The sequence below is a fragment of the Seriola dumerili genome, unplaced genomic scaffold (assembly GCF_002260705.1).
Source record: "Seriola dumerili isolate Sdu_G_001 unplaced genomic scaffold, Sdu_1.0 BDQW01000449.1, whole genome shotgun sequence".
Classification (NCBI taxonomy): Eukaryota; Metazoa; Chordata; class Actinopteri; order Carangiformes; family Carangidae; genus Seriola; species Seriola dumerili.
In genome coordinates this window covers 5,867,253-5,886,089 of record NW_019174704.1, presented here as the reverse complement: position 1 = coordinate 5,886,089, position 18,837 = coordinate 5,867,253, and the positions used below count along the sequence as shown (strand labels likewise).

The window sequence follows — 18,837 nt, the reverse complement described above, 5'->3', positions numbered from 1 at the left end:
TGGTGATCCCCTGACTGTTCTTCTAGCGCCACCAGCAGGTCAGTGCTCCCACTTATCCAATGACATATGTCCACATGTCCTGGATGCCACAAAATTTATTACAGATATTCACGGTTCCTGGAAGATTAATGGTTTTTGGTGAAATGTCTTGACAACTATTTAATAGATTGCCATGGATATAGTACAAATATTCATATCCCCCTCAGGATGAATTGTAACATCTCTGGTGATCCTTTCACTTTTCATATAGCACTGTCGTACATTTAATTTGCCCATTATTTGGTTTAAAAGACCTACAAAACTAATGGCATTCCCATTAGCCTCAGCTACATTTTGTGTTTAGCATAAATGTTAGCATTCTAAAATGCTAACTTTGAGCATGAACATTACACCATCAGCATGTTAGCAGTGCTATTGTGAGCATGTTAGCAAGCTGATATTCCCATTTAGTATAAAGCACCACTGCGCCTTAGTCCAGCCCCACAGAGCTGCTAAAGCATGGGTGCAGTCTCCTAGTCTTGTTTGTATTTATTTTGTATTTTATGTATATTAGTAGAAGGAATTCAGAGATTTGTGCACCTTTTATTGGTTCTTTGAAAGTTTTCTGCCTTCTGGGTAACAGGAAATATCATGCACAGCTGCAATGGGCAAAACAAGTTTTCTCATTTTATGGCAATGAAGCTTTGCAATCCAGTTGAATCTATTTCATCTGCTCAAATATCCCTTTGGTTTACCAACTCAGCCAGGTCAGCTATAAATTCCATCAACAGACACAGCATACAATTTTTGTTTGCAATATGAATGCAATTTCATCAATGCTTGTGTGCAGCAGCATTTCTTGATGATCCTTTTACATCAGATCAAGAAGAATGTTTCATTCTGCAAAATGGAAGGAAGATATTTGAGAAGGTAGGTCCTTTGGTCTAGAATCAAATAATCATAGCACTGCTCAATCACTACTGTATAAACTGTATCAAATTATGGTTTACATTATCTTATTGTGGTAGAGCTCACTGTGCCTTGGGAGCAGAGGTAGAGGAAGCTTCAGAGAGACTTGCAAGCCCTGCAGGAAATGATGATATACGAGAAGAGATGAGGTGTGTGGGTGAATCCCACTGAACTGAACTTCACACTCCGCTATGGGCATCAATACAATCTCTCTCCCTCAATATCACACTTGTGCCATCTGGTGATAACAACTAAGCGATTTTCTTGTAGTTAATGCTGACATCATATAGGAGAGCACACAGTCAGACAGTTAAGTCTGTTTTCTGGTTTCATACGTCCAAGTCAGTTTAGTTTCTTTGACTAAATTCAAGAGGGATATTATGACAGCAAACAGGGGTTTACTGTGATGAGGCAGCTCTTTCTATTATGAGACTCTACACAAATTTCCTGTGTAAAAACAATTACATTACAGAACTCAGTTACACATTTTTTTGCACTGTAGCCAATAAAAAGAGTAAAGATTGCAAGTTATATTGTTTTAAAACAGTGCATATTTGCAATGATAATAGCAGTAACATTCACAGAATCAAGCACATTTAAATCAAGTGTTGTTCACCATTGAACTACACTGGAGGACTTTAGCTTTTAAAGCGACTTCATACTTTTTACAAAATGTTTGGCAGCTGTTTTGATTGATAAAATGATTTATCAATATATTGCACAATACCCAACAAAAAGCATGTAGGGCATTATATGGTATTTGTCTAAGTGTGCTGATGTCTGTGGATAAAACAGAAGGGAGAGGGCTGGTATGGACAGTGTATTAAATGCTCTTCATTTTACCACATCAGATTAACTTCTGTAAACCCTCCACTGGTAACTTGGCATGTAAAAGATAATGGGTCACGCTCATCCATGCTACAGCTACATTCACAAACAGGAAAAAAACAAAACACACTTTTTGTGTTCGTTGGCACTATACAGAGATTACCCCCAAAGGAATATAATTGAGGTTAGTAGGCCTCTATCCTGCTGATTATGGGTATTGGCTATTGATAGGTTCCACATGGTCTTACAGGAGCTCATTAAGTCTATTTCCCATTTTTTCAGAATGAAAAATGCTCAGCAGTAATGTAAGCGCTGTCAGCAGAGCGCAGTAATTACAGATTACAGTGGTTTAATACAGGTTTAATGTTGTGCACTTAACACCTCGGCTGTTTTGCCAAGATTTTAAATGTAAGCTATGTTACATGTTTCAACCTGCTTACTCAGAGAGGATGCTAAGGCTAAGGGGGAGCATTTCATCTGACTCCTGCTACCGTATGTTTCCGATCACGAATGCTAGTTTATGTCTTCAAACACAACTCCTCTGTGGCCACACTGCTAATCTGTGGTGACCCACAGTGGGGGTTGACGAGGAGGGGGGTCTTATTGACATTTTGCATTATCTGCTCTATCTGATGACTGTGAGGCTGGTGTGTGTCTAATGTCAACAGTAGTTTCCCAGTAAGTCTAACACATGATGGCCTGTGATGATAAACCAATTTGCAACATTTCTGCTGATAAAACACAATGACAACCAAACTATTTCATTTACACTCAGGGGCAGTGTTGCATCTGGAAGACATGCATTTATGTCCCACTGAAATATATCTATCCACCCGGGTGTTCAGGCAAATGATTCAAGCTACACTGCAAAGTTATAGAAATGTGTCACAGTAGATATGGTGATGGGAACTGCTGTATTACAACTACATTTCATAACTTCTTCTTTGTTTTTATTCTCCTAAAGTAATATGCAGTCTCATCCTTTAAACATTAGGCTGGTATTTTGACTATTACAATGCAACTTTTACCATTCAACACACTCTAACCTCTGGATTGTAACACAGTCTGGTAAATCCGTTCTTAAGAGGGATTTGGGGATTTTTATTGTGACATTTGTGTGACACTGGAATCTACAATATACAAATCCATCTTACACTTAAATAATCATGAACTTTAAAATGAGGCAGCTCCAAACTGTTTGATGTTATTCTGGTGTGAAACAAAGGTGATGGGGGATTGTAATATACATTTTAAACAGCAAATACCTCAGCCGTTAGCTGTGCCAATTAAATATTAATCTATTCATTCATTTATAATGGTGTTTGGCAAACAGGTGAAGTTAACCAGATTTTGCAACTGATAACAAGTAAAACATAAAAATTGCTGTTATGAGATCTTATAATTAACAAATTGGTGTTAAATGGTGTGGATTTGTCTATGATCCATGTCAGGCGAGCCGGTAAGCATCGACATACACAGGTTTATGAATGAACAAACGAGTGCAAAATCAAACGACTCTGGTTTCATATTATTTCAGTGTTAGTGTATCATAACAACACAGGTATATCATTCAGCGTAGTAGCGTGAAATCACATAGTTGAGTAATTTGAAACACTGAGCAAGGACACCACGTCTGATGCTGCAAACGAGATGCTCAGAGACACACCTATGAATGTAAAACAGGTGTGGGAAGGCAAATGAGTAGCCCCCGGGGATTAGAGAGAGGAGCGTGTGTGCCTATAAAGATCAGTTATTATTCAGTTGTTGTACAAGTAAAAATTATTTAAAAAGGATAGGCTGCTGCAAATGTCCTCACACTGTTAATGGCCGGTGGTTAGCAATCCAGTTGGATATACAGATAAAGGGAGCGCAATTCAGCATATGTTTCAGCACAATGCCACAAACAAATAAGTTTTGTCTCATATTAACCATGTCGTTATATGCGACAGTGTTGCTCACACAAACACACAATTCACATAGTAACATTTCTCATGGATATTAACAAACGACAGAGTTTGCATATTCACATTTCTGTGTTGAACACACACTGCTTTAACTCTGCTCACTTGCCTGTCCTCAATCAAGCCTTGTGTCAATATCAATCAGCGGATGGCAGCCTCGCGCAGCAGCACCTATCAGCTCTCAGAGGGCAACACAACAACAAAAGTACTATCCATGACAACGCTGGTCTGGACAAGTCCCTCCCACTGACAGCTGGCTTATTGTGTGCTGTGCCTCTGAAGCGGCCTTGTTTCCCTTTGCTTGGACTGTTCAATAACTAATCTCAATGCAGCCAGCAGCATGTAGCTTTGAAAATGAGGAGGGCAGGCCCGATGGAAAAGTCATAAGCTGCTTGTCAGTGTTGTTGGGTCACTGGTCGGGTACCTTGTCGGTTCACATGAGGATTCATGGACGTGTCAGAAATGGTGCGCACACCTTGGCCATGCAATGCCAAATTAAAAATGGTGGACAGTTTTTCATGAAGTTGTTAAGAAGTGGCATTCTCACCAAAGATGTGCTTGTGGACTATTGCTACATCTGACCAGTTACTACTGGTTTAGTTTCATAGCCAACAGCATGCTCTCCACAGGTCAGATATGTAATCTAATTTACCTAATTATCTTTGAATATTTACTACGTTGAATAACTTTTCTTTCAGTATCTGCAGAATTATTTGATTTGCCTAAAATTAATCATATCAAAGGTTATCAGGGCACGTTTACAATTATTCTTCCCAAGACTGCAAATGACATTTTGATCCGTCATGTTATCATCCCCCCACAATAATGAAATTGAGAAAGGGCAACTATAGTTTGGTCTCTAGCCTTCAGTTTATTCATCCATCTGTCACGTCTCAGAAACGCTATTCTGACTAAGCTCAGTGGGGTTGATTCATGTCAATAAAGCTAGAATAATTAGCTCAAGGAAGGCTCCACATCCGCCACCTTCAGTTCAGTGTATAAGATCTGTGATCCTGAAAAACAATATAGTGGGCGATGGGTATTAGCAAAACTTGTTAATCATCTTATTACACTAATAAACGAATAAACCTTGTTTTTGCTGTTTTGTGCTTCATGTATTTTATTTTTGTTATATGCTATTTGATCCATTTTTAGTGAAAAAAAGTAATGGTAATGATGGTATCAATGTAAAAATGAACTGGTGAAAAATATACTTAAAATAGCACGTTGACCTGTCGATTCACCCCTCAGCCAACGGTTACTTACAATGACATCACACATTAAATCTGAACTGGGCTCACGGCAGAACAAACGGCGGATTTCCCTGATGTTACTGCACACAGGGCACGCGAGCTCTGTCACATGTAGGCTAATGAACAGCAGGCTCGTGCTCTTGATGGAGGAGCCTTTTGGGCCACAAGAACCGTGTGTACTCACCACTTTCTGCTTGGACACACACAAACAATGGGACACGTCTGGAGTGCTTGGGGCCCAAACCCTGAGGAAGGGCAGATGGTGTCCGGGATCGAGGACCGCACCCCCATTAACATGAGAAAAGAGAGGGACAGAGGCGGGGGAACAGGTACCCTCTCTCCCATTTTCCCCTTCTATAGAGATTAGAGAGGGGGTGACTCATTTACCCAACACAGTCTGTGGCACTGATTTGGAACCCAATTAGGAGCATGCTGTCAACTCAGCAGCAGAGAATATCGAGTGTTAGGTTCCAATTTGAAAAAAAAAAAAAAGTCCATCTACAGTTGCATAAAAAATGCAGTTTTTCTTATGCATATTTATTAAGATTTCCATGTCATCTTTTATTTAGGAAATTTCATTTTGCAAGTGCCATATTAGCCTCTAAGAATAACTCATGATTATCATTTTAGTACAACATTATGGGTGAAGACAAAATATTTGAGGCTTTTATTATAAAAAAGTGTGTTTTGGTGTGTGTGTGGATACAGTTCCTGTTGAGTTTTATGATGTTAGCAGGATTGCTGTTATTTTTGAGTGAATAAGAGATCATACATTTTTATTTATAATCATTATCATTATCTTTATTATTATTTAATTATACCCTTAATGTTAAATGCCAGCAGGTGGTGAAATCAGTAAAATGTCTTTTAATGTACTTTCATCTCAGATTCAAGTGGTTATAGCCTACATACTGGGTTTTTACATAAGTAGAGTTAAAGCTGCTAGAGTACTTACTGTTTGGGAATATATTTCAGCAACAACGTCCAGCCCATAGCGTCACTAAAGAAACTACAGAATAATATCTTGCAGATTCCTTTAGCTTTTCAAAACAAAACCCTGCCAGATTCCTTGAGGGCTGGTAGTGTTTTCCTTTCTTTTCACTGGAGGCATCTTTTACCTAAAAACATAAACATTCCTGTTGCCACAGCTGCAGATTTCTGGGGCTGGAGCCTCTCTCCGGGTGGAGAGAGGCCGCTCTGTTGTTTTGACTCATTAATCACGCCAACCACAATGTGAGAATTTCTCATGACCACAACATTACCCACTAAAAAGAAATGTATTCCTTCATCTCTTATTCCAAAATAAACCAACTTAATGGCAACGCTGAACAGCAATTTTATGGTTCAATTTGCAGCGATGCAGCAATAAAATCATCATGACTACAACCAAACAACATGAATAAAAAGAGGACACTAAAGAGAATGAGCGAGATAGAGAATTGAAACACTGTTAAAGTGTGTATATAAGTGGACATACAGCCTATGGTGTGCTGCATATTATTACGCTTGTTTTTGTCTCCCCCTAGTGGTTATTTGGAGGACTGCTAAAATCTCCAGTAAATTCAGATATCCTCCTGACTAGTTCAGCACAATATCTCATTACATAATTACGGTGTCCCACATTCACTAAGGAGCATTGAGAAATCTTAATAAGATTAGATTATATATAGATTAGATATCTTAGAACTTGACAGAAGCATGGACAAATTAAACACTCTTGAAACAGATGTTTGCTAGTTTCCTAGCTAGCTCCTTTACTACAATATAAGATCATAAAACAACATATTGTATGTGTAATTTGATTAAGAACACAGATAGTTATATAAGCAGTAACTCTGCATAAAGGATGTAACTTATGAATATACAATGATATTTTTTTTTATACCTTTACAGTGTAAAACTTTCATTCCTCACCAACAGGAGGTAAACATTCAGAGCTCAAGGATGTTCCAGACACAGGTGGGTCAGAGAATAATAGTGAATTTGCTTGGCTTCAGCAGCACTGACTAGTTTGCTGCCCCAGACTAGTACCACTGTATACAGTATCTTCTACTGAGATTGAAGTGTAGGGATGGAAGTAACAAGAAGCGTCCCTTCTACCTCAGCAAAATCCTCTTGGTTCACATCCAGAGCTCTAATTTCAGGCTTATTCTAGATACTGGTCAGGGGGGCAATGATAGGATGAACAAGCCTAGCATGCAGTTTGTGGCCTTGAAGTTGATGGTGAAGGTGTCATTAAACCAAAGCACCAATAACTGGTTTGTAGATTTTAGCCATGGCTGCGATGCAGTGATAAAAAAAAAAAAAAAGAAAAAAAAGATAATAACCAAGTGTTTAGTGTGTGTTTAGAACTGACATATAGCAACAACAAAAATTTGGCATTTGGCATGATTTTTTGAGCAACCTTACCATGAGCTTGAAGTTGCATTGACACTGCACACCTTCATGGTCCATGTTATATAGGTCACTCTTCCATCTGTGCAGAGAGAAGACAAAAGTTTAAAAAAAAACAAAAAAAACATACATTTTGGGATTTAGTCCCCTTAATATATAAACTTCATGAGGCTACAATCATTGTGTCATTGTGGTTGCTCAAAATGCACTCTGAAACATAAAAGTCTAGGCCTTAGTCATTTTCTGCACATTACATTTAGCCTTAAACAGTAGAAATCCTGGTAAAACTTTTCTGATTAATGAAATTTTTTGAATTTCATGTCAGTATATGAAAATCTATAGGCTATGTGTTTAATCCTGACAAGGACCTGGTTGCAGACAAGGTCTTTCTTGCACTTTAGTAATTAGAATATTCAGAGCGAAAATGTTCATTCTTGTCAGTAATGTGTTGATCTGTAGTGAAAACTGAAAAATGCCGGTTTAAGCTTATAGCTATGTACAGTGATGACTATATATTTGAATTGAAAATATATTAAAAGTATCTAACAGGCCTACATTACTAGAGTAGAGATACACCAGAGTAAGGGCTGGAGCAATTTGTTGATTAATCTACTCACATTCATGTTCATTCAAACTGAACAATTAATTGGTAAAATTTAACAATACGCTACTTGACTTATTAATCGATAAGGAAAGCAATCAGAACTTGTAGCCCTCATGTTAGCCAGCATGAAGATCAGTGAAGCTCATTATAATATCCTAGAGACTGAGTCCTCCTCACCACCTTGCGGGCACCAGTCAGAGATCTCCGCCCCAGTCATCTTGGGCTACAGCTCGGAGCCCGGATGCGCCGCCATGCCGACTCTATCAGCGAGTGGAATAATTTATTCACCAACCTGCCTGACACTGGGCGACTAGGAGTTGACTGAAGAAGTAGTCAAGACAGTTTGGAGAGCAGAAGAGCCGTTGCGGCGGACAGAGTGGCACGGAACAACCGCGCTGTGTTTTCTTACGTGTTTGTGTTGCCCTGCCAGCGTTGTATTGATGTAGGGACACTTGTGTGCTAGCTACGCTAACGTTAGCTCGAGTCGAGGGAGTGCGGGGTAGTGACAGTCCGGCCGGAGGCGGGGAGAACTGCGAGGTGAGACTGTTATTTTGATGGTGACTACACTGTTGACTGTTTGCGAATAGGTGGCCATCTGGAAGATAGTATCACTTTCATAAATGTGACTCACGGTTTAAGAGGGTTCAGGCAGCAGCATATCGAGGTGGCTACTTGACTGTTTGTCTAATACCGCTTTTTGACCGGAGTGGAGCTGAACGTTTACTCGACGTTTCAGTCTTCTGGCCCGCGATAGAGAAGCTAGGAGCTAGCTTGCTAACTAGATAACTATCCAACACAGAGACTCCCAAACTTTTCAGGTCAGTAACCCCCTGAGCAGACATGGTTCAGATCCTCAGGCTGATAATGGTATTATCATTGAGACTCTGCATTTTAAGTGAGACTTTTGTTGTTAGAGCAACAATAGTGAAAAAGTAAATGGTTACCTTGTACACCCCCCTCTGTAAATTCAAAGTAATTGACCACGACGTGAACTTAAGCTGAACCTTTTTTAAGTTGCCCCCTGGAGGGCGCAGGTCCCTGGATTTGATGTAGGTTTGAGGATCCCAGAAGCATAACCTAGTAGTAATGTTAGCCAACTTAGACTGGTATGAGTGACTTGAGTTTGCAAGTGTGAAGAACCTCCTTTTATGTAATATTGTTCACCGTGCTTGAAATGATTTATGCTACTCAGTACATAATTTCAAATGTTTTCATTTAACTGATGTTCTCTGGGACTTTCAGATCAAGGAAAACTTCCATGTCTGCATCAGCTCTGGAAACCAGAAGAGATGTCTGTCGATGAGGATACTGTAAAAACTGGCAGTCCACAGGCCAGCTCAACTTCATCTCTGCAGCTCTCAGATTGTACTGGAGGTTACAGTAGTATATCTGTAATGGTGGAGGGTAGCGCAGCCACCCCTGACTTTGCAGCTGCATGTCCTGTCCCAGGCACTGCAGCCTCACCAAAACATACCAGTACGACTGACACGCTCACCCACTCAGACAATGCTGAACAGAGAGCCAGAGGGAACGAGAATAACATCAATCGCAGGAACAGCTTTCATCATTCCAAACAACAGCAACAAACAAAACTTACGAAACGGCGCAACACAGCGAACTCCAGTTTCAAGCATCCAACATCTGGCAAGAGGAGACGAAGGGCCAACTCTGAGAGTGACTCCGTCCTGCCTACCAACTTCCTTCTGGGTGGGAACATTTTTGACCCACTGAATCTCAACAGTCTGCTGGATGAGGAGGTCAACAAGGCACTGAATGCAGAGACGCCCAAATCCTCCCCTCTGCCAGCAAAGAGTAGAGACCCTGTGGAGATCCTTATCCCCAGAGACATCACAGATCCGTTGAACCTGAACAGCGGGATAGCAGACAGCAGCTTTTTGGTGTCCCCCTTCAAGAGTGGTGGAAGGAAGAGACACCGCAATAGACACCATGGTGGAGGTGGAGGCGGTGGCGGTGGCGGTGGCGGCGGCGGCGGTGGCGGCGGCGGCGGCAGTGGGATTTCAACCACACAGATCAACCTCTCAGAATTAGGAAAAAGTGAGGTTAAAACCAGCACCTCCACACCACTTCCAGGTATGTTAGCCTCATGTTCTGCTCTAGATGTCTCCAAAGAGTCCAACAGTTTCTCCAGTGTCACAGAGGACTCCCATGAGCACTCAGCTGACAACTCAGCTGCCAGCTGCAAGGAGGAGATGACATCCATATCCTTGGAGGATTCCACATCCTCCATATCGGGAGGACCCAACCAGCACACAAGCAGACGCAAGCGTAGGCGCAACTCCGGCAAAATGGAGACCCCTGTAACCCATTCTACCCCCATTGGAAAGTCAGGATCTGGAGACAGGAGTTGTAGTACAGGGGGACAGAAAAATTCTCAGTCTTTCCACACACCAAGAAGTGGTCCTAGAACAGGCCTGGGAGGCCGCCAGCACCAGCAGCCCCACAACCAGGCGAAGGAGCAACAGAGGAAGTTCCAGTATGGGAACTACAACAAGTATTATGGCTACCGCAACCCAGGTGCTAGTGAAGACCCACGGATGCGTGTATTTCGTCCAGAATGGTTTGAAGGTAAAGACGTACTGGATTTGGGGTGCAATGCAGGCCATCTAACGCTTTATATTGCCAAAATGCTTAGACCTGCACGAATATTGGGCCTGGATATTGACAGTGGACTGGTACATGCAGCCCGAAAGAACATTAGACATTATCTTTCGGAGCTGCAGACCCAAGAGGCCAGGCGTGCAATGCAGGAGAAAAAGAGCACTAAACAGGAGGAAAGGAATGGAAATGAGAGTCACACAGGCACAGAAAAGAAGCACAATGAAGCCGAGAGCAGGGATGAAAATGGGAAACCAGTGAAAGGAGAAAGTGGCCCTGCAGACGCTGTAAATGACAATGACTCCTGTCACACAGATGAGGCAGGGACCCAGAGGCAGGACAGCAAAACAGAGGAAATGGAGCAGGAAGATTGTGATTCAAACCCCACTGATCACTCTGTAAGCTGCTCTTTTCCTATGTCCCTACGGATCTCCAGGGGGCCCATCGCTGCACCTCCACTGACAGAAACACCCACCACACAGCCCGGGGAGTTCCCCTCAAATGTGTCCTTCATCAAGGTAAGATGGCTTTCTATGTGTGAACATCTGATGCAGTGCAGTTGCCATGTTATTGCATCTCGGGAGCCGAGATGATAGTAGAATCAAATTCAGTACTTCACAGTGAGCTAGCCCTTAAACACACCCAAACAGATCTGTTAAGAAAAAGGCTTTGTGTTAGGGGAAAGTCTCTGAGCTCTGACTGTCTGAGGACTTCATAGAATTTGTGCGCCCACTTATTCTCCCTGGAACCTGATGATGATGATGATAATTGTCTTGTATCTAAATTAGGGGTAGCACCGTCACAGCACAGTCAGCCTCATTAAAGCATGCAGCCTGAATCATGCAGCTTATCTAGAGAATACATGTATGGTATTAACTTACCAGAAAAGGGAATAGCAGCCTTAAATTGGATGCAAAGTTAACATTGAAACATTGCATGATTGGATGCATTGTTTAAGTTCATGTTTTCCTGTTAAACAAAAGATACTTAGCTCTCAGTCAAAAAGACCCAGGCTTCTCTTTTCTTATAGATTAATAATAATATATAAAGCAAACATGTTGCTCTCTTGTGATAGTTACTAATAAAGAAGCATCTGCACCACTTTCATTTTCTGAGTCACTTGATTTATGTATCTTAAATTTATCTTCACTGTCTCAAACTGTGAGTAAGGAGGGAGTGACCACAGGAGTGACCACAGTCTGTCTTTTTCACCAGATTGATGTTGATTCTAATGGCATCAGCTTTTCAATTGCCAGCCTTCATTTAGAATTTGACAAATATTTTGACAGCTTTTCTTTTACAGCTTAAAGTTTTCTCATTAAGGGTTTTATAATTATCATTTCTATGGAAGTTACTTCACTCCACTGGCCTTGTGCCTACAGGCTGTATGTAGGCAGCTACATGAATTGGTTAGATGCAGAAACTGTAGCATCTCTGAATGAAATCAATAACCACCCCCCCTGCTTTGAGCATTAGAGTTAACGGCAGTGTAGCGCAGAGCTTATTCTGTAAATCAGTGAAAGGCATCAAGACGAACGCCTGAACTCCCTCAGTCTGCACAATAAAAGATGGATTTGAAAGAGAAATGTCAGTCTGTGTAGAATTTGTTTGACAAACCTTCCCTGGTATCGAGTGAGAGCATGGAAAGCTGAAGGAAAGGATAATTGATTTAATATAACAGTTGTTTTTCCTTATTGCTAAATTCTTATCAATTCCCAAATTAGAAAATACAGTTTTAGTGATTAGGAGGAAAATCTTGATCCTTTATCACCCATCTTGGATCTGTGGTAGATCAAACCCTTGCTAATGAGTTACACCAGTGCTTTTCCTGATATGACATTTCAAAATGTCAAAATGTATACTAAAAAAGCAGACTTTGTTCTCAGTTGTATTCTATTTAAAGGATGAACAGGATCAAATAACACTCGCCATCTGTTTCTTCTCAACTCTGCTCTTCTGTTATCTGTTTCTCTCATTCAGCATCAATCATGTATATCAGTCCTTTCTAGGGTCTTACTGCTATACTTAGCAATTGTATGAGACCCATACAATTGCTAACTTATATAAAATCAAAAATATCTGTGTATTGTAACCGGAGTTGCTGTGACCCTTTGCCCTTTCTATTCTTAACTAATGTTATTGATCATAGCATGCAAACGTTTTCAGCTGTAGCATTCATTGCTTCTACATTCAAGATAATTTTCATTATTGATTAATCAGTTTTTTTTTTCAAATTATAATTTATTGTTATGTAAAATGTCAGAAAATAAATACACATTGTAAGTTCCCAAAGACAAATAAAGAGTATAAAAAAATGATAATAATTTACAATGATCCAGACAGAGCGAAGCAGGGAGCCACCTAAAGTTAACATCTTTACTTGATAAAGGACCAAAGAGTCATATAGAGTTGTATAGCACTAAATTTCCCCAAAAATGTTCATCCAGTGAAGTCCATGTTTTTCTCACCGCACCTTTTTTTTTTTTTTTTTCTCTTTAGGCCAATTATGTACTGGAGAATGATAACCTGCTTGTGACTCAGCGGCCAGAGTACGACGTGATCCTGTGCCTGAGCGTTACCAAATGGGTTCACCTGAACTGGGGAGACAGTGGCCTCAAGCGGCTCTTCAAGAGAGTCTACAGACATCTCCGTCCTGGAGGCATGTTCATCCTGGAGCCACAGCCGTGGGAGTCCTACGTGAGGAGGAGAAAGCTGACTGTAAGAAACTGAGATGATTGTGATGCACATCGTGACTTCTCTAATAACGCAAATGTGCCTAGATATTGGCAGTAGTCGGTGGTTTTAAAATGTTTTTACTGTTTTACTGAAATATAAGAAATTCTTGTTTTCTCTCTCATGTGACAGGATAATATTAGCAGGAATTATCACAGCATCCACCTCAAACCTGAGCAGTTTCCCTCATACCTTACAACTGAGGTGGGCTTCACCAGTTTCGAGTACCTTGGTGCCCCTAAATGTTCAATAAGAGGTAAATTAATAATTTGTCAGTGCCAGTTTATGACCTTCTTGTTATTTACTGTTGTAGCTGGATGCCATGATCCACTTTTCTTTCCATTATGACAGGTTTTCAGAGGCCAATCTACTTATTTCACAAATGACCGCTCCTGCCTTGAAGATCATTGAATGTGAGTAGCCTGAACCACCATCATAAATTCAAGCCAGCCAGCTGCCCTGGACTGCAAGGAATCATCGTGAATCCTTAACAGTTACTCCAGACTCTTCAGACGCTGAAGATGAAATTCAGAAAGGAGGAATGGGACCAAAAGTGGAATTAATTTTGTAAAGACAATACCTGTGAAGAAGAGGCACCTATCAGAGTTTTCTGTGACTACAAATTCTTAAAATATCGAGTGAACTCAGACAGGATCTACAATGCGTAACCTGGAGCCAAATATCATAGTTTGGCTGGACTGTGGAAGACGTGCTCATCTGATCAGTTCCTCAGACTGTCCAAGTGCTAATGATGCCCCAATTTGATGGCAGGCCATAACACATGTTTGAATACCTTTGGCCATATATCTTTACTTTCATAACTTTGTTCTGTGCCACCGCATCACGATACATTATACATATTAGGGTTGGGGGATAAAAGGCAGACTTTCCCAATTGGCCATCGTTACAACTTCAACTGGCAGTAGCCGGTGTATTCAATGGATTAGCTCACTGCAAAACTGCAGCTTGTCACTGGATTACAAAGCCATTGAACAGATCTTACACTGACATGATGTCTCTTTAACAGCCACTCTGGAGTGCAGGTAAAGGACACTGCAGGCTGTTGGTAAATGAAGCCCCATATTGCCGGCTCAATTGCAACTACTCCTGGCACAGAAAATGTTCTTAGTTGTTAAATATTTACATTATGGCCTTAATTCTTGGTGCAGCAGACATATATAAATGCGCATATTTTGTTGATTTTAAAACAGCCAAAGACCATCAGCCATAGTCAGTGTATCACTAATAGCTGATGTGTTTGTCCTATCTCCCAACCCTAGTATGTAGATTGTTTTGTCATTATTTTTGCAAAATAGGCATAAGAGCCGAATTAACTTGGATCTGTTACAGAGCTGTAACTCCACAGTTTGAAATACAAAAAGCTCCTAGATTGCACAAGTTGGAGACCTTTGAAAAGTGTCAAAGTGATAAAGATAATGATGCACAATGAGAAAGGTGCACTCAAAACAGCCAAAACAGCAAAGATCTTGTGAAATGCTGACTGTTGAACCCAGTCCGTGTTGCGTCCGAGTGCTGTATTTTTTTCCCCCTTTATCAGCACAGTGAAATTTGTCGTGCAGCTTAAGTGTATGCAGCTGTATAAAGGTAATGCTGGGCAAATTGGTAAGTCAGTGGCCACGGTGACCCAAACACAAACATTAGATTCTATCATTTTACATGGAGACAGCATATAGTTCAATAAGGCTTACTATCATTGGGCATACTTAGCATTTCAAAACTGACAGATAAAATGTTACATCCCTAAGTGCACATTGAAAATGTTCATATCTTTGTTTTCAAGAAAAAGGGGTTTGGGCTGTTTTGAGTGTAAACTTTATCATTTAAGAAGCAACAGATCACTTCATGGGTTCTTCAATCATTTTCGATGCTCCATCCTAATGGTAGGGGGCTGAGCTGTGATGACACGCAGGTGTTGGGCTCAGCTCAAGATAATTCAGCCCAGAGACCACAAGGACTATTTTGCAAAGTCGATGTGTAGCATGCAGTGATCTATTTCTTTTTTTCTTTTTTTTTTCCATGACAGTTAAGCCATAGCCCTACGTTACGTGTTTGCAGTGTCCTTCATGAGGTGCTGACTGAGAGTATAACTGTTAGTAGACATGCTAGATCTTCTTCAGTGCTGTATAATTCTGGCACGTACATAGTTTTGTGTGGTCTGATCATCTCGACTGGACAGGCATTAATTCAAACCGCATCAGAATCACTTAAAATACTCTAGTGCTTTTGTAGCTCCTGAGTTGAACTCACCTTCTGTGAGGATGAACAAAAATTTACATTTGTAGAAAATGGATTGTTACTAAAAGTACTGGAATATATCCGTATGACTTTATACCAAATTTGAATATTAATATGCTGTTTGTATTGAAGCGCTGCCAAAATATTTTATGGGTCATTTGCTCTTGAATTTGACAAAATATGCCATCATCATCTTAGTCTTTGGCCTAATGAGGACAGTTATGAGTTACAGGTAGTCAGTCTTTGTGATTGTATCTTAATTGGTGTGCACTGAGCACTGCTCATCTACGACCTTTCATTTGAAGTGGCTGGGACAGAAAATCTTCCTTTTTTTGGTGACTGATTCAGTCACAGTGTTTGGCACACTAGGGTAGGAGATGATGGATAATGTATGTTTCTATTTTAGTACGTGATCAATGTAAATAAGTTTGCAAATTTTGTTTCACTGTTGTCAATATTAAGTTCATAACTGCTTTTGTCATTTTCCAGTGGATTTGTTTTTGTCTTGTTTTCAAATGTTTGCTGCCAATTTGCGGGTGAGTCACAGGTCAGAGTTTTTCGTCCTAAAACGGATCGCTAATCCGGCTCTGTAACAACAAATGAAAATGTACATTGCAAAGTTCTGATGTGTTTGCTTTTTTTCTGTCCTGGCAGGCACATGGATTGTTAGATTAGCTCTTTATTTTTTTTTATAAACTGTTTGAAAGGAGTGTTTGTGTTAACGCACTCTCATTTCACTTCATTTGACATGCTATAGACATTTTAAAATGATTCAAAATCAAGAAAGATTTGCATACTTTTTCCATCAGACTTTTTATAACAAGTTGTGGAACACTGATTAACCTATTAAATGAAGCTTCGGGTTACATTTTGAATTGAAAGTGAATTGGCCTCAACCTCAGTTGGCCCAACATACACAAAAGCACCAAATCACACCTTCCTCCTAAGCTCAGACAATCGGATTCTCAGGCTTAGATCAGCCCACTGCAAGGGGCATTTTGCTTTTTGCATTATTAACAAAAGTTTTGCTTTTTGCAGGTCACATAATAAGCATTTTATTTGAAAAATGAATTGTTTAAAGCTAACTTGTGTTAAAGATTGCACCTTACTGTCTCAGCAGCGGTATCTTACAGATTTTAACCCAATAGGTCTGACTTGTAATTCCAGGTATTCAAGCTAAAGCATGTCTTTGCTGGAGATGTGAAATGATATGTTGTTATATACAGTGCTGTAAAAACTTTTGTACTTCCCTTGAGGTTTTGCACAAAGTTGTGCGAAGTCATGAATGAAAGGAAATTGCACAAAAATAGGGTGTAATAAATCTAACACCCCTTGCATCGACAAGGTGTAATGCTAATGAGAAATATTACTATTTTAAAACCTATGATAGTCAGACCTCATATTCCGGTTGTAGTTTACAGTACAATATTGTGCAACATTTGTGCTTCTGCCTTTTTAGCCAGCAAAAATTGATTCCATCATAATTCAAGTGTATAATGGATTGAAGTTAAGAAAACCAGTGTAGCGTTGAATGTGAAAGCTTAAGCATCCAGGTTTTCATGTTGCAAAGAACACAAAAGGTAAATATTACAAGATACATTGCAATCAAAGCACAACCTGTTGTATTTTTCAATTTTTTAATTTATTTTTATGTATTTACATAGTTTTGTATTTGCAACTTGAAGACTGGGAACCATTTCCAGAAGTAGTTTAGTGAATTCTAGCGTTTTGTTATCTGGCATTTTGTTGAGAGAAAGAGCTGCTCTGGCTTTTATTTAACTCTATGATGCAGGTAAATTAGTAATCCTGCTTTGTGCAGCAGATCTGTAAATGCCACAGAAAGTAAACCTCACATTCAAGACTATGCTTACATTTTACTTAACTTCAACTCATCCTATAACCTGAAATCATCAATTATTTTTAACAGCAGAGTAATTTACAATGGAAACTAATGTTTAAAACCAGTAGCTACAACCTGATTATAACGTTTGAACAGCAATCACAATGAAATGATAACATTTTTGTCAGAAACACAATAACACTCTGACACAGGAACAAACTTTACTTACAGTTGCATACCCGCTTCTAATTTATTAGAGGTTTTGTAACACATGTACCTAAATTTGTTCTAAAACTGAAATAAAAAAGCTTAAACTGGATGTCTTAAAGGAAAAAAAAGATGTTAATCTCTTTGGAGCACAACGAATGCATAAATTCAAGGGGTGTATGATTTTTAATGGCACTAAAATTCACCTCTTCCTGTTGAATTTGCACTGATAATGACTCGAGGGAATTAAACTAGTTTAGTACATTTTTTTGCAGTTCAAGTTGATGTTTTACATGTACCCTAATTTTCCTAGAACCAGTTTTATGGAAAAACTGTTGGAATAAAATACGCCCTCTGTCAGGGAAGCTTTTAATTTTCATGCCTCTGAACAACAAGATATATCTGAATGTTTCTCTGTGTAACATTTTAATTGATTAAAAGTGGTTCCAGATTTGGTGGTTTCACTATTTGCTTATACAGAACATTTTAAGGTTATTTCTTTTTGGATGGAAGTAGATACAGACATTAAGGTATGGACTACTCTCTCTAATTCATTTTTGTTTTCATAGTAAACAGTCTGTTATGTGTCTTGTTGGGCTGCCATCTTATTAGTCATGCCACAGTTTGCTAGCTCACACATGACCTGTATTCAAAAGCTCCTCTGATAAGCAAGAAGTAGTGAGCAATATCTGTGGTCTGCCCATATCTGTCCTTATTGAGATGATCATCACAGCGTCTATAAAGAGGTTAGTAACCTACTTTTGAAGGACGTGGTAAGTTAAAAGCAAATCCATCCCCTTCATCTGGAAACAGGTCAAGGTTGATTGATGTCACCAGGAGAGAGATTTCTTTCCAGGTATGTGGGAAGTAAAGTCTTGTGACCTTTCATGTGATCTAGCTGCTGCTGTATCAAGGGAGAAGTCATTTCATGCAGTTTATGTCTCCCTATAAAAGCCTCCATGATAATCCAAGACAGGCCTACAGTCCAAATTTCAGTTGGAACAATGTGTTGTACTGCCAGGTATTGCAGTACAACAGCATCCCAGTGATAGTGTCTATTACAGGGCTATTTAGTGAATTGCATAATATTGTACAGGTGTTACTTCTGTTATGTGGTACAATGGCCACCAGTGAGTGTTCACTCATCTTTATTTTTATACTTTTCTACTTCTGGTTGTTGTCGATTTTCAGGTGTAT

The 18,837-nt window shown here is 39.8% G+C and overlaps 1 protein-coding gene across 1 annotated transcript; it reads left to right on the top strand.

Annotated features, from left to right (window-relative positions):
* The first annotated feature begins 8,187 nt into the window (after window positions 1-8,187).
* On the top strand, window positions 8,188-18,005 carry LOC111234431 (7SK snRNA methylphosphate capping enzyme-like). Its single transcript, XM_022762521.1, has 5 exons — window positions 8,188-8,525; window positions 9,231-11,122; window positions 13,104-13,322; window positions 13,470-13,593; window positions 13,689-18,005. Exons 2-5 carry the CDS (start codon window positions 9,278-9,280, stop codon window positions 13,721-13,723), a joined length of 2,223 nt encoding a protein of 740 aa, XP_022618242.1. The 5' UTR covers window positions 8,188-8,525; window positions 9,231-9,277; the 3' UTR covers window positions 13,724-18,005.
* Window positions 18,006-18,837: the final 832 nt, after the last annotated feature.

Excerpts from the sequence above, each read along its gene's own strand:
- LOC111234431 (XM_022762521.1), top strand. The coding sequence starts at position 9,278 with ATGTCTGTCGATGAGGATACTGTAAAAACTGGCAGTCCACAGGCCAGC. Across the intron at positions 13,323-13,469 it reads TGAGGAGGAGAAAGCTGACT|GATAATATTAGCAGGAATTA; the intron begins GTAAGAAACTGA and ends CTCATGTGACAG. Across the intron at positions 13,594-13,688 it reads CCCTAAATGTTCAATAAGAG|GTTTTCAGAGGCCAATCTAC; the intron begins GTAAATTAATAA and ends CCATTATGACAG.